This window comes from Apteryx mantelli, chromosome 3 (genome assembly GCF_036417845.1).
Source record: "Apteryx mantelli isolate bAptMan1 chromosome 3, bAptMan1.hap1, whole genome shotgun sequence".
NCBI classification, from domain to species: Eukaryota; Metazoa; Chordata; class Aves; order Apterygiformes; family Apterygidae; genus Apteryx; species Apteryx mantelli.
The window spans coordinates 23126692-23148009 of record NC_089980.1 but is presented as its reverse complement, the minus strand read 5'-3'; the positions used below and the strand labels follow the sequence as shown (position 1 = coordinate 23148009).

Here is a 21318-nt window from a genome sequence, read left to right as displayed (position 1 = left end):
CCAAACAACCAAACCCAGAACTTCACTGCTGCTGCTACTACTACTGTTGGACCAGCTGTCTCCACTTAAAGAAAAGCAAGCAAAATGTAAGTTCTCACCTTGCAAAAAAAAAAATCACACAAAGTGATAGACATACAACATGGTGCATTAGGAGGCGAGATTCCCAACTTTGGCAAGACTAAACATATGGGGAGCCACCTCTTATGCATGGAAACAACACTGCATGCAAAAACACACACATGGCTAAAGGGCTTCCTGAGCCTGCAGTGTGCTGCTATCTAGGTCTGGAGAGCAAAGGGAATTTCCTTTGGCTTCAGTTACTTCTGCAGGCAGTGACTGACCGTGTACCTGAAAAGGCTAAGTTCACTCGTAGCAATATTGCCTGTGATGTTTCCATTGTCTTTGCTGGGCATTCAGCTACGGATATCCAAAGATCTCTTTCCAAAGTTCTTGATAACATTTATAGAAAAATACTACCCTGCTGTGCTGCACAGGATAATCCACCCCGTTTATTTATGACAAAATTATCTCAATTTACAATATTTAAGTTACGATATACCTCTTCAAAATTGGCCTCAATTTCATCATCTATAACCCTAGAAAAAATAGAGATTGATATTAAAAACAAAGAAAAAGTCACTTTTCTGATGTCCTTACTTAAAGTTTCAGTTAAAGAGGAATTCTTTAAATTATGGTAATAATGGTGAACGTTCAAAGCCAAGAGGTCACTGGAGTAATCAACCACAAACACTGAACGCCACCAGTGAAAGCACTGTTTTGCCAGCTCTGGCAACAGAGTTTCAAAACACCTTACAAACTGCCATGTCCTCCCGAGTCCCAGACAGAGTGTAGGGTCAGACACAATCCTTTGGGTCATTCAGTGCCACTGCCCACAGACTGCAGCCCAGGGCCCGGCTCTTGGGTGCAAATCAAACTTGTATCCAATCACTATTTTTTAAAAATAAATAAATACATACACATATACACACACATACATGCATATATACATATACACACACACGCATATAAAATTTTATATTTTTAAAGCAAAAAGTAATGCCCAAAAGATACTCGGACAAGCTCCCAGATGCGGTTAGTGTATTCAGGTGATTTGCACAGGAAATCCAGCCCAGCAGCACAGCTCAGATGTCCTCTGACCTGTGTTTACAGGCATGTGCACAGACCACAGGGAGAAGCATGTCACACTGTTCATCAGCCTCTGTGGGTTCATCACACCTAAGGACAGCGTTTAAGCATGGCTAAAGGCCAATCAAAAACTCAATATGCCTTTACGCAACTACAGTCCCAGTTTTCTCACTACTAAAGAAAATGTGTAAGGAAAGACTACTGCATAGCAGAAAGATTTTTGCTTGCTTAGAATTAGGAAATAGATACGGAAGACCAGGAAACACCTTCCTAAGACCCCAGCCTACCTGCTCAGACCCCTGCCCAGCCAGGGGTGGGACTAAAATAAATCACCACCAAAAATATCTCATTCCTTCTTGCTATGTTTACTCAAACTTTCCTCTGTTGCACACAGGGAAACAGTTTCTCTATTGCTTCTATTTCCAGACTAGCACTGAGACAAGAAAGGGGAATTAAACACAAAATATCCTCACAAACTCTCATTCTGGTCATTCAAGGCACAACCGCTAGAGCGAAGGATGCTTCTCCCGTTCAGCCAGGTCTTGGAGGCTTCAGCCGGACTACGCTCAACTCAAAGCGAGTTTAATACTGAGGTAGGATATAGCACAGCCAGTCTGTCCAGGGACAGACAAGAACCAGCACGACCCCTTCCCACGAGGTGCCCACGGGTTCAGACTGCCGCTCGCAGGCAGAGGCCCCCTCCGGCGCGGGGCCGCGCGCAGGGTCCAGCTTTCGTCCCTGCGCCGGGAGGAGACGACCCTCCCCAGCCGCCCGCGGCCGGGAGAGCCCGGGCCCGGCATCAGAGGCTGCCTGCGAACACACCAAGCAGCCCCTTTCCACCGCTGGCCTCTCAGGCAGGGCTGTCAACAAAAACACACTTTACAGACTTAAAGGCGTTAACAGGTCACGCTGCTTTACCCTGTTGCCGTGCTGCTCCATCCTCCCAGGCTCCCACCCAGCGCACACGCACTTACTGCGGTTAAGTAGTTACAGAACAGTCACGTACTTGGAATCCGCATTTTTTTCAGAGAAGACTCGGAGGCAGAAATCCCCATTCTTGTCGGGTTCAAAGGTAGAGGGCACGATGATGTATTCTCCCGCAGGAAGCTTGAACCGGTTCAACACTTCTCGGAGGTTGATAAAGGTGTTCGATTTTTCTCTTGCTTTGTTTGTCAGGAAAAAGTTTTTGCTCAGATGAACATTCGTCTGGCCAGAAAACTTATGAAAAGCAAAGAAAGAGAAAACCCCCACGATGTGCATGTATTTGCATGTAGGAATTAAGAATATAATAGAAATTATAATTAGCTAAGTCTGAAAAGAAAGATATCAGTTCAACAGAATTAAGAGAGAAAAGAAAGGGCAAGGGGCATCCCATCACAGTACTCCTGAGCCGCAGGCGCAAGTGCATTTTGCAGATCATCTCAGTAAGACATTCAAGTCACGCGTATGTTTTACAGATGAATAGTCTGTGAAGGCAATTTGGCAAACTCTTACCACCAACCATCTTTCTTTAAAGCTAAATGTTTTACCGCTGATATTTCTCTACTCTCAAGAGCTGGCACCACCAGGGCATCTCAGCTCAGCTCTGCCTATGAAGGCAGACTGCCTTGAGGCAGTGAGCCCAGTTCTGAAGTCCTTTAAGGATAAAAGAAACATTACGCTTTATAAAAACATATTTGGAGTGTAACATCTTGCAGAATAAACTCTTCTGCACAGGGTTTATCAAGGTCAGCCACCTCAGATCTAGAAGCAAGTATAAGGAACATGGACTGTCTGGAAACCTCCTCCTTGCAGCCTTCCCAGGCTTTTAAGGATGCAAAACTTGTCAGACCTGTTGCAATGGTGGGTGGGATAAAAAATTCCACATATGGTGGGAAAAAAGTCAAGGGGCTGTAGTCTGAGTTGCTTTTTTATACAAATCAGTTTTTTGGACCACTAGGCTAAGAGTTGAGCAGCTGTCAGAACGCTGCTAAAACATTCAAAAGCTACATAAGAAATGTGATGAACAGAGAAAAGAAAAATTCCTGCCTGGGGAAAACATGCTTTACATTATAGCAACTTACGCTGCATGATGCTTTGAGCATTGCCTCAGGAGGTGTGAGGTGCCCCGGGCACTCTGCGTGCACCCTCTCAGGTGCAGGCAGCCATGTACCGAGGTCACCCCGGCATTTTGCTCAACCTCATTTGTTCCTCTGAGAAGCAACAGCTCAGAGGTGCTGCAGCTGCCTTGTACTGCTGACATATCTCACTGTGTTGCACACACCTCTGGTGCCTAGGGCCTGCTATTAACTAGCTGCAGATAGAAGCTGGAAAAGAAGAAAACAGAGTGCTTAAGGAAATGCAGATAAACTCTTATTTGGAATATTAGCTGTGTGTCAAACACGAACTTTGTGCAAACCTGAAAAAAACCCAGCTGTGTTCTGCGGGAGTAGGTATGGTTCTGGGCTTGGGGAAGACCAGGGACAGAGCAGCTTTGGCAAATTTCTGCAGTACAGACAGCTCTTACCCGTAGCCAAGACGCTCTGAAAATCAAACATGAGCCCAGGCCCACTTCCAGAGTAAACGGCCTCTCACTTTAGACTCTGCGCAGTCAACATGACTCTGTACAGCCAGGGAAGGAGCATCCTCTTAACAGTCTCTTCCCCCAAGCCATTCATCCCCAACTGTGCACCTTGAACACCAATCCGTACTACGTACCTCTGGGGGCACCTGCAAGGAGATAGGGGTAAAGTTACTTGTTTGTTGTTCCAGGGCTATTTCTTTCCACCGCTGTTTAGAGGGTCCACCCACATGCTTCGGGAGGAAAAAAACCAAAAGACACACCAAAAGAACCAACAGGCAACGAGGGAGGGAACTTGAGTGCTGAGCCCATGTCACCCACGCTGCTTAATGCTGCCTCCGCTCCCGACTCGGTCCTGGAGCCGCCCGGGGCTGCTCGGGGAGGGCTTGCCCGAGCAGCGTGGGCAGAGACTAGCGCAGATTTAGCCAAGCTGATCATGTTTTCCTGCTGACGCTCTACCCTGCAGCCCACTGTGAGACACCCATACAGCTCTTCTGATGGGCCTGGGAACAGCCAGTGGTATTTTTCACAGACTCAGTTCCTTTATTCTTTCTTACCACCTTCTCTTTCACCCGCTGACCTCTCCACGAGCGGCAGAGGAAGAGGGGCCAAGCAATATAATAACGCAGTTTTCTGTTTCCTTATGGGCTCAGGGGACCCAGCTTTGCTTTAAAACCTCATTTGCCTGTGGGGAGCAGATTCTTTGACAAGCTTTTTCCAAGCTGGGATATTGAGAAAGAAAGCAGTTGCATCTATTGCCTACAACTACAGGAATTACCGATTTCTGTAAAAAAATCACAAATCTCAGGTAAAAGCATTATTCCTATTTCCAGAGCCAGTTAGGCACAGCAGCTCTGCTTTGCAGCTCTGAACAACACACCTCTAAATGTTTTGATGAAAGAGTTACCACAGACACGTTTCTGACCCTTTTTGCAGCAGAACGAGGTTTACAGGTGCTTCGGCTGGTTCTGCTGCTGGGATTACTTTCCATGCTAGCGCAGATATCCCAGAGAGCATCATGTCCTGGGTCAGATCCCTACTGTAGCTCCTCTTTTTACTACAGCATGATAAGTTAAGCTCAGCCTGAATTTCTGCACTTCTTAGTTTTTGTAAACACTTTCCCTGCTCCTGCATTTAGAAGCACAGAGCGATATAGGTAAGAAGGAACCTCTGCAGATCATCTGGTCCAACCATCTACTCAAAGCAAGGCCAATATCAAAGCTGGATGAGATTGCTCAAGACCTTCTGCTGTCTAGGTCTGAGTATCTCCAAGAACGTAGATTCCATAATCTCTCCGGGCACCTGTTCCTGTGCTTGACCACTCTTGTGGTGGAGGATGTTTTTCTAAACATCTAAGTGGAATTTTCCTTGCCGCAGCTTGTGTCCAACTGAACCCTGCTGAGTTTTAGTAGAAAGCCCACTCTTGCAGAGGGCTGTGCAGAGTGCCGCAAGGACACTGCTGTGAAGGCCTCCAGGCTTTTTCTCCTGGTAGGCTGCACAGCAGGGAAGCAGCTAAGAACTGCTCTGCCCCATTTGCAGAGTGAGCTTTCCTTTTCCTCTTGTGCACATGTACTGCCTTACTCGCCTCATAAATTGCGAAGCCGATAGTGTGCATGTCCTCTCCCATCTTCCTCTGCTTCCTCCGGTGTTTCTGAATCAGGCCAATTAGGAAAGTGCAGCCCTTCTCAGGATCGTCAGGATCCTCATCTTCTTCTTCCAGCTTGATTAAGTACTGTGGATTCATCCAGAAAGTGTCTGGGAAGGGGAGGGAAGCGGATTTGTGCAGTTTGCTCAGAGCCTTCTTTGAGAGCAACCGCACACCGACATATAAATCTGTCAGCTGGGACGGATGCAGCTCTGACTTCCAAACCGGTATACGAGAAGGAAAAACTAACACCACTCCCAGCCTCCATCTTATCAATTACAACTAAACCCTTTATCAGGGAGCAACATTTACAAAATGTTTGCGTTTCTGGACATTTTTCCCAGACATCCCAGGTGCAATATCCTCCTGGATAGGCCACCCCAAATTAGCGAGTGCCAAGGATACTGAGTTTGTGCTGACACTGTGGCAGGGACATGGCTCCCAGGGCTGGCTTCCCCCGTGCCCACATCAAAACTGTCCCTCTGCACGCACAACCCCAGGAGAGGAAACGAGCTTTGTGCCACGGCGCACACCTGCCTGATCGACCGCTGCTTGGGGCAGGCATCAGAACTAGCCTCAGCCTCCCAAGCCCTTAGGGAAAGGGGACTCCGATCACTGTTTCATCAGGGCTATTGCTCTAACCCACTTTGCTTCAATCCACTTCAAGCACAAGCACCTAGATTCCAGTTCCCAGAGAAAGAACAAGTTAACAGTGATTGGAAGACAAGCTCAGACAACCCTGACCCAAGAGGTTCTGTGTGCAAATGTGTAACACCACATTTCTAAGGCAATCCAACTAGAATAAGGATTTCCTCAAAGACTGTAGTGACAGCATGTTCTTACTTGGGTAGTTCCTGCAACCCCCTGCAGTGGCTCCTCGCCTCCAGTTCCCATCCAGCTTCATCAGACTCCACTTCTTGTACCTGTCACTTGCCAGCGTGTCTGGAGTCAAATTGCAGATCTCAAGGCGGGAGTAGTGTCTCAGAAAGTCGTTGAATGCCATCCTGTGGGAAGCAAAGCCACAGACAACATCTGCTTAGGATGGACAGTTCTTCTATAAAACCACCTTCTCTATCTTCCCTCTCTTTCATTGTGATTTAGCACTTGGGTTTTTTGGCCACTTAGCTCACTCATCTTCAGGAGTTTGGGGGCAGAAGGTACTTCATGTGAAAAAGCTGAGGAAAGGCCAGCTCCTTCAGATCGAGTGGAAACCCAGTGCTACTTACCAAAATTCCCCATCTTCATGTCTCCTAGTCAGCTGCTCCCGCACCGCAGGGTCAACACTGTTCCAGTTGGGGCAGCTGAAAGACAAACCCACATTAAAAATACAACAGTAGGTGTCAAATCCTAATGGAGCTGTTCTGGCACAATGATTTCATTTTCTTGCTGTTCTGCATGACTGCAATGTTCCACGGTATCTAGCCGATAGCAGCTCCAGAGCTTTCAAACCAAAGCATGATTAAGATACAGGGAACTAGGATATTAGATGCCTCATGTTTTAAAAACCCAAGATAAGGATCAGAAACAGCGTGCTAACAGCTTGCATGTGACGAGGCTTTATTTTGGAAAAATGAAGGCCCAGAGAAAATACTGCCCAGCTCAGAGGTGAAAAAGCTCCAGCTTTCATGGTTAACAGAAATAGAGTTTTAGTGTCCTTTTAGAAAACAAGTTTTCAGAAGCTCACCACTAAATCCAGGCTGTTAAAGAGGCAGAGACTATACAAAGGCCTGTAGCAATCAACCACCAAATGAAGGCAGGTTTCTGTATGAAGGGCACAGCATACCATGAAGCCTACATGGGAGATGGCAGTGATGGGACTGATCCTTTTAAACAGCTCAAAGCACCACTACACGAGCGTTGCAGACACAACATCATACCCAGATGTGACTTGAAGAGGAATTTCGGGTAGAGAGAAGACAGACCACAGCAGGAGCACAACCACATCTCGCGATAAACACCTACTGACAACGCACAAGCCATTGACTCACTTGTCGTTCCATTTTCCGGTCCATTCCACTTCCCCCCAAGGATTTCGGATTCTGATCAGCTTTTGTATGCTTCCTCTGAAGTTCACCTGACGGGTTAGAAGTGTATAGAGTTACCCAGGGGCTCAGCACTGGGCTTCTTTCCACCTTTCTCCTGGGAGTTAAAGGATGTGGCAGAGTAAATATTTGAGTGCTATACATGAGGATGCATACAAACACAAACACACACTAACTCGTGTGGTCCAAAATGCATGAAGTCAAACTGTTTTTGAATGACTTCTAATCACTCAAGCACACGCAGATGTTTATACTGTGCAGAAAACAAAGTTCAGGACAAACAAAATGTCCTCTTGTGCTGCTTAAAAATAATTCTGATAGGATTTCAAGCAGAAGAAATATGAAGCCGCTACAGTGCCTCCAGAAAGCATGTACAAGAGAGTATTTCTCTAGAGCTGTCAAGTATGTATGAATTGCCCCTTCATATTCAAATGCTTTCTCTTCCCTCCCTATATATGATCTGAACTGTGCCTGTTACAAGAGACAGGATACTAGGACTGGCTGTAGTGAGGACTGCCACAAACTCTGTAATCGCACAAACGCCCACAGCGCAGCAGTGTCAGCCCTGCCAGAGCAGCCCCTTCTTGCACCATGAAGAGGCACTAGCTTACTAGCTGCTCATCTCTGCACACTGAGTCCAGCCCAAACAAAGCTTTACAAGTTTCCATGAGAACTGCCGTTACTTGTGGGCAACTAATGGCACTAAGTAGAGGAAGGAGCTAGAGTACCACTAGAGCCTGAAGACGGGTACTCTTTTAAGAAGTGCTGCGCAGAGCAGCTGAAAGCATGGAAAGCTAGAGATGAGGTTCCCATGTCCGAGACAAACTATCCTCACAAAGTCTGCAAATATTTCCAGAAGGAAAAGCCTGGCTGAGTCACACTTGTTTGAGAGCTAAGATCAGCAAACTCTTTTACTTCTTTTGCTGTGAGAAGAGGGCCAGCTCCAAACACATAAACCTGCCTGTTAGCACTGTCCACTTCAACGCAGCACGCCAGAGGCTGGCCACTCATTACACTGCACTAAGATTTCAGAGATATTTCAGAAATAATTATCGGTGGGCTGACCCCAAAGGCCATTACACACACAGAAAAACTCCACGATCCGTCTGCTTCCTTTCTGTTTCCACTTGTCTTACCTTTGCCAGACACCTATGCTTGGCTAAATAGCCTCCTTTTAAACATTGTGTTCAGCCTAAAGGCATTGTTTGGTGGGCATTTAAGGGATAAGCGTGTTTTTTGCTTGGCACGTCTCACACATCTTGTTGTGCACTTTAGTTACAGTGCCAGCCACTGTAGTTCAAAAAAACCCAAACAAACACCACACACACACACACACACACACACACACACACTGTTAAGAGGCCATGTAACCGCCAGAGGGTAGTATGTCCTCTGCACAGAGCTTCTCACAAGAGAGCTCACTAGAAAACAGCAGAGAGCGTTTATGAAAAAATGGTTTTGGGGGTTAAAAACTTAAGAAGTCACATTTGTGCTTATCCAAAGCATGAACTGAAAACACACAAATGAAATAAACTTTTCTTCAAGAAGAAGGGAACAGAAAACCTGATTCTTAAGAACAGGTGAGGCTGAAGAGCAGAACATGACTTTGAAGAAGAATCTGCTGCTGGCATCCCCCAGGGAGAGACTCCGTGCAAAGCTTGCTGCATTTCCCCCCTTTTCTGCCGAGCACGTACCTCTTCTGCACCTGTAACAGAGTACGCGTGTCCTTTGACCAGCTTCTGGGAAGTGACTGCCTCTGTCTCAGCTGCACTTGTAATCTGCAAGTGCAAAGAACACACTCAGTGTGCACGGCTTCCCACAAGCCAGGGAATTTAACAGGGCAACGCTTTCACTGGCTCCCTAGGAGGCTGCAGAGGTGGTTTAAGTGACACACACAAGCAACGGGAGCAACCTGTGTGGCAGAGCGGGGAAGCAGGCGGCAGCACGTGTGGCGGTGCTGGGCCCATGGTCACGGCAGGCTGCACATCAGCAGCCCTGTGCTGCTCGCAGCTGAGATCCCTCCCGGCTCTGAAATGCTCTCGTGGATCTCAAAATGCTGTACAAAGGGAACGCACATTTACGGACTCTGTGTTCTCAAGGGCACTGGGAGGAACACACACAGGGCGACTGGTCTGAGGGTGCCCAGGAGTAACTAGGGATCAAACCCAGGCCTAGTGAGCCGCAGCCCAGCGCTTTAACTACCGAGTCAAAACATCTCCTTCAACTCCACAGTGGGATGGGGGGGGTCCCCTTCCTCTCCCCAGCGCCGCCATCCCAGGCACTACCATGTGCAGGAACACGGGAAAAGGCTACACATTTGATGCAGTTCAGCTCCGAAGGCATTGCACTTTTAAGTGCAATGCTTAACCTCCATTTCTCCTCTCCTGTCAGAGAAATAGGGAAAAGATTTTACAGGGTTTTTCTGAGGCTGAGCTCATTTATAACTAGTTTACAATATATAAAGTGTCAGCACCTACCAACAAAATAATATATCTATTTCCCCCACCCTTGACAAGAGATCTTTATCATTCTGGAGCAAAAATCCAGATGTCAGATTCCTATCTTAATGCAAACTAGAAAAACAGGCCTAGAAAAGGCCACAAAGTCACATGCTGAGACATATTCTCTCCTTAACAAAATACTTTTCCTGCTGTGAAGCTTCCTTCTCTTGCGACCCTGATTTCACTTAAAAAAAGGGGAGGAAACATTTGTGTGTGTCTTACAAATCGAGTTCTTGTAAACAATTTACCTTCCCTTTAAGCAAAGCTAAGATCTAATCTCCTTTGGGAGTACAGCGATTATCACAATAACGATATTTATACTTGTTTCAGTGAGACTAAAAGGGATGCTGAATAGTCGTAAGCAGGGCCAAAGCGCCTCTCTTCCTCACAGTACAGATTCAGATTTTGGCAACACATATGTTCTGATAAAGCCTTTTAGAGACCTGGCAGCATTGCCAGCCTCTCTGCTTCAAGAATATAGCCCTGATTGTTTTGGAACATTTTGGTACAATTTGTGCAACAAACAGGCTACTGCAAGGACTGCAGCCTGCTACCTCTGAACATATGGCTGCAGAAACCACTAGCAGCAGCAGGCTTTCCAAAAGCACGTCACCTGTAACAACTTACTGCCAAGCTACAGACTTCATTTAGAACAAAGATGCAGCTCGGGATCCCTAATGAATTCCCTGTATAGTTCTTTCCCATAGGACTTATGAAATAGCAAAAACTTCAGGTTTTGAGGGAAACAAAACTAAACAAAACAAAAAAAGAAGGCATTGGGCTTTTACGCATGAACTACTAAAGTTTGGCTTTCAGCCTGCTCTTAGACATAACCTGCCAAAGGAGTATGTGCCTGTGTTACACTCTCGGGTCAAATTTTCCAGCCAGGAGGTAGAGCAGAGAACTGGTCTTCATGAGTCAGAGGCAGATGGGGAAAATCCTTTGTGCTACGAAGCACCCGAGCAAAGCAACAGGTCCATCTTGCCTGCCTGCCAGCACCTTTCAGCAAGCTCACAGTGTCTAGCAATAAGCCGGACTAACTCACGTCAATAGAGCAGCCGAGGAGAGAGCCTTTTTGAAGCGCCTTCTGAATGATTTTGAAGAGGTTGGGTGGTGCCTTCTGCAGCTCATACCATTCTGCAATTCCACCCGTGAAGTCTTCAAAGCCTTCAGTGGTGGTGCCCCCAGAAAGAGACTCATAGGAGCCATTCAGCCTGCATGAAAGGGGAGACACACACACACACACCCCCATCAGTTTCCATAATCTCCACTTCTCTTGGACAACAGCACTCAGTTGTGCCAGCATGTTGCCAAAGCACTTTCGCTTTCAATGGCACCATGCCAGTTAATGCAGCTACAAATGGATACCCTCCCGGCTTTGCTTCTTACACCCCTGTACGTGGAAAGCCCATCTAAGAGCTAACATGATCATTTATACAGGTTGCAGATTCAGTCATATCAATTACAAAAAAATCCTGGAAAACTGAAAAAAGATAAATAAAAAAATCAAGAACCAACAGTGTGCCTCTACTTCCACACTGTCTTCTAATCCTTTTAACAACTATGCGCCTGATTTTTAGCTGATCTGAATAAGTTCAATTTCTTAAATCAATTGAGAAGAGTAGTGTTAGATAGAAGAATTCCTCTCTGACCATCATAAAATTGGGAATTCAGATTTGAGCATCTTCACGTTGACTAGAGATCTCGACATGTCGACTGACACGCTATGCATATTGAAGCACCGCAGCTGGGATACCTTCACACTTGCTTGGAGCAGATGAAACTGAGCTTCCTGGACCCAGATGACATGAGACAACACTCCAGGAACACGCCTGCTATGAGAAGCAAGGGCTATTTTTCTTGGCTAGCAAAGACAGTACTTTAGGCTACTGTCTTGAGCACCCGTCAACAAACCTTTAGCAAAGAGCCCTTGCGGTATAACCTAGAAGTTTTAAAGGCTAACGATTAGACCGACACTTTAACTGCACAGCTGCAGATACTACAGAGAAGCACAAGCATGTGCAAGGAGACTGAGTGGGGAAGAAGTAGTTCCCTTTGCCTACAGGAGCCAGCCCTCTCCTTTACTTACTTGGCATAGGCCTTCTCCAGCAGGGCGCTCCAGAACTCGCTGCCCTCCGCCGAGTGGACGAAGAGCAGCTCCCCGTTCTTGGTGGGCAGCCGGTCGTCAACCACCACATCCACCCACTCCCCGTACTGCCAGAACTGCAAAGAGAATGGGAACACCTAGTCATCACCCCATGCCACGTACTCAGGTCACAGGGACATCTTCCGCTAACACCGATTCCCTAGAAGGAAAACAAGCCTACTGGCAGTCAGCTTAGCCTGCACTGTACAGGAATCCCTGCTGTCAGTCGGATCTGCCGATGGAGGAAGGATCACAAAGAAAGACCCCACTCCCGGCTCTTTTGTTAGCAGCCATTCTTCCTTCCATCACCATCCCTCTCCTTGACTTTCTCTGTTTTATGCCTGGCTCTTCCGTGTCCCTCAAAACATTCCAGGAAATGCCACACGTGTAGGTCTGACCTACCACACACGTGTTCCTGGCTGACGACATCAGGGGGAAGGCAAGAGCCAGTTTTCCACATACCTGGAAGTGGAAGATTCCTGCATAATCTTCCTGGAAGCTCTGATCTTTGGGAACGACACGGGCAAGAATTTCTTCATTCAGGGTGAGAGATGCAATAGCTGCCAAGAGCCAGCAGTCTCCTGTAAAAAAGATATGCACCAGAAAACGTTATCGGTTTTGGAGAGCACAGCGATTATGCATTATTACTTGCATACTGATCACCAAGACTTCTGGGACGACTGCTCACCTCTCAGAAATTAATCTCAGCTATTTCAGAAGATGATCCCTCCCATCAGTTTCCCTCTAAGGCAGATCAGTTGTACATACACAACTACTTGCCATCCCTGCCTCAGAAAAAAAAGAGAGAGGTAGAAATGGGCTAGGATCTATCAGTACATTTATCATCCATGCTTGGACTATTTGAAAGAAAATTTAATGTTCAATTAAGTATCTACAGGTTGGAAAACAGCATGGGGAAAAAGGCAAAGAGCAGCACCTATGGACACATGCAGGAAACTCCAGATGCGCAGTTTCCTTTCACCGTACCAATATTTTTACACGCAGAGGCTTTTTTCCTTTCCCTCCTCCATGTTTCATAAATGGTTATTGACTTGCTGTGCAAAGATTTGTCCCAGGGACTAGCTCCCAAAGTTTTCTTGCAAGACTCCTACCAAATAAGAACTCCTTTGACATTACTTATCTCTGGAGGCACTAGCTAGAGGCCTCCTGATTTAGTCATTCATCTAGTCTCTGGCACCAGCCACCAGAGAGTCAGGAAGGGTCTGAAGGCAGGCACTGTTCCCCAGCCCTACACACCTCTTCACCCTTCGTGGGACTGAGCCAACACACACTGAGTGTGTGCGCCAGAACCCCAGAGTACGGGCCGTTTGGGTAGTATTTTTCCACACCGTCTCTTACTCAGCAGAGGGAAAGGAGACTGCAAGCACATAAACATTACCTCTATTTTTGGTAATCATTGAAAGAAACTAATGTTATTTTAATAGCAAGATTACCTTTCTGCTCAGCCATGTACCTCCTACAGCACATTAGCAAGATGATTAGAGACTTAAAGACCCAGCTGATCCCCAGGCTCCCACAACCCATAGCAAGAAAGTGTGTTTCAAAACTCCTCTCCTCGTTACCATCACCAGATCAGCCTCTGCCTTGCCCTGTAAACACAGCAATTTATACAGCAGCTTTGCTTTCTCTCATAGGGCTGATCCCACACAATCATCCTGCAGCGTGTGTAGGACTGCAGGTTCAAGAAACACAAACCAGATACAGCTGCTAGAAAGTCAGAGGCCAGCAAAGCCATGGTCCCTGTATAGCCAGCTGCCGCCCTTAGAAAAAGAGTCAAAAGCTCATAAAGGAGAAGTTTGGGTTCAAGGGGGTGGCTGCAGGAAAGTCTCCAGGAGCATTAACTCTGAAGCAGTTCTTGAGGGACACCCTCAAGCTCAAACCCAGCACCACACAGGCAATGTTAGGAGGAATGCAGGCAACTTGCAGCTCCCTCCAGGCTCTCCATCCCTTTCGTAGCTGTTCCCCGGCAGCAGCTCGTGGGATGACATTTGTCCCAGGGTCCGTTGGGCATCTCAAGAAAGGTAGATGTGGAATTTCACAATCATTTTCAGACCTGAGATGCTTTTACTAGTCTAGAACCTAGAGGGGAAGAAATGAGCATAAAACTCTCCCTTCAGCCCTACATGGGGCTGCTTGTATTGCAATGGAGAAATCATTGTACCAGAGAAGTTCTTCAAACAAGAAAGTCACCATGTCATTCTACTCCGACAGATTAGGAAGCAATGAGGCTGTTTCCCCTGTCTCCTCTGCAACACAGCAGAGTCATCTCACCCTGCACAATGTCAACTCTTCTTACAGTCTGCTCTGTAGCATTGAGACCCTCTCTGGAAGCTGCGTAGCCTCGGATACCACGGTGCATTCAGAGATACTGCCAAGCACAGGAATCGTGCTTGCTGAGAAAAGAAATGTGGCCAGAAGATAGTGGAAACATGAACAATATTATGGGCTAATTTACTATTAATAGTATGACCCTCCATCACCCATTACATGAGGGCTTCAGTACTTGAACTTCACACCAATCCTCCTTCAGAGGAGGACATCACAGGGATCTGCAAATGCACCCTTTAGCCAAAGGAAACAGGACTACAACTTCGGTTCTGCGTAGATCTGTGCTCTCTCTCCTATATACGGTCTGCCTGCACAAAGTGATTATGGTTGTTGTTTCTTCATTCTTCTAACAAAGAAGTCCTCAAACAAACCTGATCATGTGGTAAGCATGACATGCCTTTGGAAGAGAGCTCCCAGAAGTTCCTTCTATACTGAAAATCCTTGTTTTTATCAAGTCTCCAGAACAGGCAGCTCCTGGACAAGAGTTGATGTTCTTAAAGTCCTGGAGACAACGCCCTGGTAGAGGACAGCCCTGGCACTTTGACTGGGGCTCTCGTTTCATGTAGTGAAGCTGAATTAATATCTTGTCTCCTCTCCTTCCTCCTTACTTTGTTTTCTCCCACTGGCTCTCATCTAATTGCACAGCCAGTCAATTCATTAATCTTGCCAAAAAAAGTCTTGCTGTTGCCTTACTGAGTTAAAGCAGGTCCAGACTCTTCTATGTCAAGAGAGCAGTGGGTTATTACACATTTGGCAGTGGAAGTACTGTATGTCAGAGGCTCTCTGCACGGTGGGAGGAGGACATGGATGTAAATACCCGTAGGCACTGGACTAGCAGTTCATCACAGCGACACCCTGCAGTAGCAGCTATGAATTAGCTGAGCACTCTCCATCAACACCCCGTGACTGCACACAGGTGGATAACCCTCGGCCTCTCCATCCAATACTCCTCCTCTAGCACCAGGAGCTACCGGCTCCTAGGCGTTCTTAGGGCCCGTAAATTCCTAAAAGAAGGAGGCCTAGAAGAGCTAGGATCTTCGTTCTCTCCACTACGCCGCTGTCCCTCAAGTAGGAGTAATCACTCACACTGGGGAAAAATTAGCAAGCCTCAGTGCAACTTTTGGTGACTTCTAACAAACAAGCAGTCTTAAAGCATCCTAAACACTAGTTACAGGCATGAAAAAAGGCACACATACACAAGCTGACAGGATAACTGGCCTCATCTCAGCACACAGGCCAAAGAGCCTATGCAATGCAGACACTCGAAAGTCTCTCGATTACAGTGTATCAGGAGGGCTGTATATAGGAGCTAGACCCGCCTTGGATTCTGGGCTCTCAGCCAGAAACTTTTTAACCAGTATCTTGAGTACACCTATACAGCAAAACAAAGGTGGAGCTGCAGCATGGACAAACTATGATACAGCCATGATGACTTCTCCAGGGCACTGCTCTCAGCCATGCTAGTCTCTCTGAAACTATAGTTCAGGCAACAGCGGCAGAGGTTTGCAGAAAACTCAACATACTGAATTGCATCCACCCTTTCCCTTCCATCCTGGCTACTGAAGCTTCTTACCTCCAAGAGAGAACCCGCTTCCCCCACTGGGCTGCCCACGGACGTCGCCAGGCCTGCAGCGAGGACGCCTGTCCTAGCAATGACCAACCCAAGCACGCGTCCCGTGCTCTGCAAGGCTTTTACAGACAGACCTGCAAAACTTGGAGGTGAAGTCTACAACAGTGTGTCTCTAGCATCTCAGACCTACGCGAGCTAGAGTAAAGCCAGCACAGGTAGGCTTATCCAGACCGCAACCATGTCTTCAATTGGTTAGGCAGACACACGCTTTCATTCGCAATGAATTAGATAAACCCGGAAAGACAGCAACTCAACCTGCCCAGCACAGCTGTACTTTTTGTAAGGCGCAACTGGTTAAAACCATACAGCTCCTGGGCTATAAAACAAAGCTGCCAGGCAGAGCTGAAGATGCTTCGTGCCTGCTCTGTAAGGTGGGTGAAGGTGTTTTTCCTCTCAATTGTTCAACCCGTACCATAAACCTGAGTTCGCACAGCACTGCCTTACTCAACCTGTTAAGCTTGATCAGTCCAAGAGACCCCGAGAGCACCTGACGTCGGTGTTACTCGCGTCAGAGAAAACATGCCAAATTAAATTAGGAGAAAGGCTGGCTCAGAGAGCAGTTCTCCCACCACTCTTCTGAAGAAATATTAGCATTTCTATTCTGTAAATAAGGCAGGGGCTGGGAGAGCAGCAGCACAGAACGAATAATTGAGCAATACAACACGACCACAGTAGTTCAGGAAGCATCAGTCATGAAGCTAGTCAGTCATCGAGATGAAGAGCACACCCCCTTCTTTGCTACACTACATCTTCCGGCAATGTTCCTCCTACAGAGAGGAAGCACTAAAGTTCAAGGAGGTGAAACTGCCCTCCAAGGACCCTTAAGTCCTTCTGGGGAATTTAGAAAGAATTTTCTTTACTTTCTAGCTACCCCATTAGGGCAGGACTGAAGAGAAAGGAACAGCATACTTTGCTGTAAAAACTCTCTACTGAATATTACGCTAGTTTCTAAGGAGAAATTTGTGTCAGACAAACTCAGACCTTAACTTGGACAATTCTGGGCAAGGGTTTCTTGAGCTTAAATGGCAGATGCAGCATACATCAGGGACAAACCACCTCTGCTTTCCACACTCAAAAGTGCAACAACAGTCAGTGCAACAACAGTCTCATTTTCTGAACAGTCATCACTACAAGTAGACTTAGTAACTCAAAGCCTGCATGAGAATAGATCTTGGGATACTACCTGGAGTTTTAGCCGGCACTAAGAAGGCCTGAGCAAGGTCACTACCAAATAATCTTTCCTTTACTAGAGAAGGAAACTTCGAGAGCTTCTGGAAGGCTGACAGCACTGTTAGCAAGGCTTGGTTAATCATGGAGAGGTTTTGTAAATGCACAATAAAACAGTCAGAACAAAGTTATTAGAAAAGTGGGTATCAGCAGACTGCGAGTTTACTCATATTAACAGAAAGCAGTTTTTTGGGTTTTTTTTCTATCATGCTTCCTGTGTGCCACTATCAGTGCATTACTTCTCATTTTATACATCTACTGGTGCATTTCCTTAATCTCCTTCTGGGAATAAGATTATCACAAAAAATGTAATTGCAATGAATGCATAAATAGCCATAAAGAGTTTGGCTTAAAATTGGCCATCCTTGGAGAGAAAAGAGAGGCAGAGCTTCTCCACAAAGCATCTGGAGGTGGGTAACTGAAGGGCTGCTCCTCTGGTCACTACATAGCCCCACATAAGAGTACAAGTTCACAGAAGAAATGTACATCCAGCCAATCACAAAACACATCAGTATTTTAAAACACTCACAGCTGTAAATTAACAACTACATCAATGACTGAATGTATTTGTAGTAATAACATGGAACTCCAGGAAGTTATCTGGTTAGAAACAAGAGGCTGTGGCAACCCACCTATAGCTCAGCAGTTCCCAGCATGGGAAAAGCATGCATCTAATTTTCTAAATTCATCCTACTCAATTTATTATTTTTTTCACACATTTTTAGTTAAGGAGGACACATCTGTGTCTGACCAACAGATGGGAGATACTGTACTGTGTATGCCCCAGTGTTGTGATACCATGGTGACCTCCCCTCCAAAGAATGTGGTTAAGGGTGAATAAGCTTCCTTTATGCAGTGGCGTTGGTTCCTCTCTTCAGCTATAGTGAGTCACTATATCCTACTTGTCGCCGCTCTTAGCCAAATACCATAACTAACTTCAGATTTGATACTGCAAAACTAACTCCAAATCCTAGTTTTTAAAAGCCTCTTTGAAAAAGCAAACAAAAACAGAATAGCAGCTTACCCAAAGCCCAAAGGGAAGAACTTTGGTGTTTGGAGAATCGAATAAACTGCTGCCTTGGTGAGGGGACAAGCTATTCCGTGCTGATAGTCAAACAGGCCTCTTATGCATCACAGTTATCATCCAGTACAGAAGTCAAAAACAATCACTGGGCTACAGGAAACAAATTTATAGGCTGCATCTGGCCCCAAGGCCAAAGATCTGAGGCTAAAAAGAAGATTCGTACCACTGCTCACTGACGGATAGAGCTGTTCAATGATACGTTCATGCTGAGACCTCCGTCTGCTCCAGTGATAGGAGCATGTGCTTCTGGATGCTGATCCCTGTGGATGTTTTGACTGGTTTAGTAACAGCCATTAAACTCCATGGGGACACTGGCCTGTCGCCTTGTGATCAAAGCTGCAAGTAGTTTTCTATCAAAAAAAAGTAACATAATAAAAAGTAAAGGCTTCCAAGAGCACCTGACATCTTCCAGTGCAACCCCCTCTGGAACATCCAAAAATGTTATGGGACATCAGTGTCTGCACACAAAATTCAAGTAAATAAAGCTTAAACAAATGTCTCAATTCTAACGCTGCTGTCAAACTAAGCAGCAGCAACAAAATGCATCTGTAGAGCACAGCTGCGAGCCTCACTTGGTGAAAAAGGATAGGTTCAATACAGGCACTTAGTGACTCAATGCCTATACACTAGATAAAAGACCAACAGCATCTAATTTTAATCAACAATTAAACTGACACAGAATACCAAAACCCTGCCCAGATTCCTGGGAAGATAGTGCGGCTAGTCATAGTCATAGCTGGTTGTGTCTTAAACAGTGAAACAAAGGAGAACACTAACAGCTTCCTATTCAAACATTGTTTCAGGAGGTAAAAAGAAAACAAGCGGTGAGCCAATTCCTATCCTTTGGCAGTAACACATAACCTCCTGAGAGCATCCAGACTCTGGTCCAAATGCCTGTCAGGAAACAAATACTTTCATCAATTCAAGACAAAGTTTGGCAACAGCAACTCTGCAACTTGAGAGCTGAGCTGCAAATCTTCAATCACAGTACTATTGCTGCCACAACATGTGGACAGAAAAGCCAGAAGCCTATTGAAGGCAGAAGGCAACTAACTGCCTTCAGAAACAAGCCCCTCTGCAAAGGGCTAGCTGTTAAAATGGCTGAAATTACCATAGACTGTAATTTCAAGTTGAACAACTCCTTAGCTGCAAAGTTTCACAATAAAAACGAGAGGGAAGATATCCAGCACAAGCATTAAGCATTGGAACATGTATTATGCCAAAGCATTTGTCATGGGAGGCAAGACATTGGGCAGAGAGAGCAGGCGTGAAGGAAGCTGACCAACAGAAAGCTCGTAGCTCTGCAAGGGTGATGCAGGCAACATGCCAAGGACTTCGCAGCACACACAAGGGAGCCCACTCCACGCCACAGAAGATACTGGGGCATGAGGAGAGTTAAATTCACAGTCTGAGGTATTTTGATTTTCAGGGCCTTTTTTACACCAGTTGTGTCTTAGTGTTAAAGTACCAACCAGGATAACTTCTGGAAGAAGTGTTATAAGTACAACACGTTGAAACGAGCTTCCCTACCTGCTATGTCCTTGTACAACAAAACGCAAACAGCAGCAGCAGGACTGGAAACTAATAAGCAGCAATATCGCTGCTATTACGCCGACAGAGAGCAAACAGCTCCACGGCCTTCACTCTTTCGCCGGTTCCACCGAGGAAGCAGAGCCAGGCGAGCGGGTCCCGCCCCGTCCCGCTGCCCCGAGCGGCCGCCGCGGCTCCGGCACCTGCCCTTGCGCGGGGCCGTCGCAGGCTCCACGGGCTCAGCGCGCCGCCGCCTTACCTAAGGCTCCTTGGCAGATGTCCGTGCGAGTGGCGCCGCCGGCGATGAACCGGGGGCTGGCACACAGCTCCTGGGGGCGAAAGGAGCCACGCGTCAAGCGCGCCCGGCACCGGGCGGGGGGGCGGGGGGGGGGAAGGGGGTCCCGCCGCGGCGCGCCAAAACCCGCCGCTCCTGCAGCGGCGGCGGGAGCGAGCGCGGGCACGAAGGCAGCCCAGAAACCCCGCGGGAGCCCCCGGGCTGCGGGGACGGGGGGGTCCCGGCGGCCGCCCCGGCTCCCTACCGTGGGTCTGCGCCACACGACGCCCCGCGCCTTGGCGGAGCCCGGCGCCAGCTCCCTGAAGCCCAGCGCGGCGGCGGCGGCGGGGAAGCAGGCGTCCTCGAAGAGCCGCCCGGCCCGCAGGCACTCCCGCCGCAGCGCCGCGAAGTCCTGGCCCAGGAAGGCGGTGGCGCGGCCGTGCGCCCCCGCGCCCCCCGCCGCCGCCCGCTGCTTCGCCACCGCCGCCGCCATCCCCGCCATGGCCGCCGCGCCCCGCCGCCGCCGCCGCCATCCCCGCCCCGCCCCGCCCGCCCGCCGAGGCCCCGCCCCGCCCGCCCGCCGAGGCCCCGCCCCTCTCCACCAAGGCCCCGCCCACCTCCGCCTAGTCCCCGCCCACCTCCGCCGTGGCCCCGCCCCTCTCCACTAAGGGCCCCCACCTACCGTGACCACGCCCCTCCCGCCCCCTCTGCCGTGGTCCCGCCCCTCTCCACCAAGGCACCGCCCATCTCCGCCTGGTCCCCCGCCCACCTCTGCCGTGACCCCGCCCATCTCCACTAAAGGCCCCTACTTACCGTGACCACGCCCCTCCCCGCCCCCTCCACCGTGGTCCCGCCCCCTCCCCGCCACGCGGCACGGCCATGGGGGGGGCCGCGCCCTCCCCCCCCCCCCAGAGGTGTCACAAGTGCTGTCAGTGCTCAGCTGCACTGGCCCCGGCGCGGCGCTCCCTCGGCAATCCCGCTGCGTTCTGGCGTTTGGCCAAGCATGGTGTTAATCTCTGCACTGAGAGTCCCCTCCCCCCTCCCCCCAATCATCATCATCATAAAACCCTCCTTCCTGACTCCCCCCTCAAGTCCTGGCCTTACCTACGGAAGAAGAAACAGGCATTTCCTGCACTGAACAGGGATGATGATCTTGCAGCTAGGAGAATCTCTCCAGCTAATTG

At 48.0% G+C, this 21318-nt stretch overlaps 1 protein-coding gene across 1 annotated transcript in view; it reads right to left on the bottom strand.

Moving 5' to 3' along the window:
* Positions 1-20639, bottom strand: part of LOC106482724 (calpain-2 catalytic subunit) — a 28494-nt gene extending 7855 nt beyond the window's left edge. The window contains exons 1-13 of the mRNA XM_067292910.1: positions 20400-20639; positions 20120-20189; positions 12503-12621; positions 11984-12117; positions 10940-11108; positions 9088-9171; positions 7340-7425; positions 6578-6652; positions 6195-6355; positions 5292-5461; positions 3844-3855; positions 2153-2364; positions 560-596 (exon numbers count right to left, since the gene is read on the bottom strand). Coding sequence (XP_067149011.1) covers positions 560-596; positions 2153-2364; positions 3844-3855; positions 5292-5461; positions 6195-6355; positions 6578-6652; positions 7340-7425; positions 9088-9171; positions 10940-11108; positions 11984-12117; positions 12503-12621; positions 20120-20189; positions 20400-20636 — 1566 coding nt within the window. The 5' untranslated portion in view covers positions 20637-20639. The remainder of the gene's footprint in view (positions 1-559; positions 597-2152; positions 2365-3843; positions 3856-5291; positions 5462-6194; positions 6356-6577; positions 6653-7339; positions 7426-9087; positions 9172-10939; positions 11109-11983; positions 12118-12502; positions 12622-20119; positions 20190-20399) is intronic.
* Positions 20640-21318: the final 679 nt, after the last annotated feature.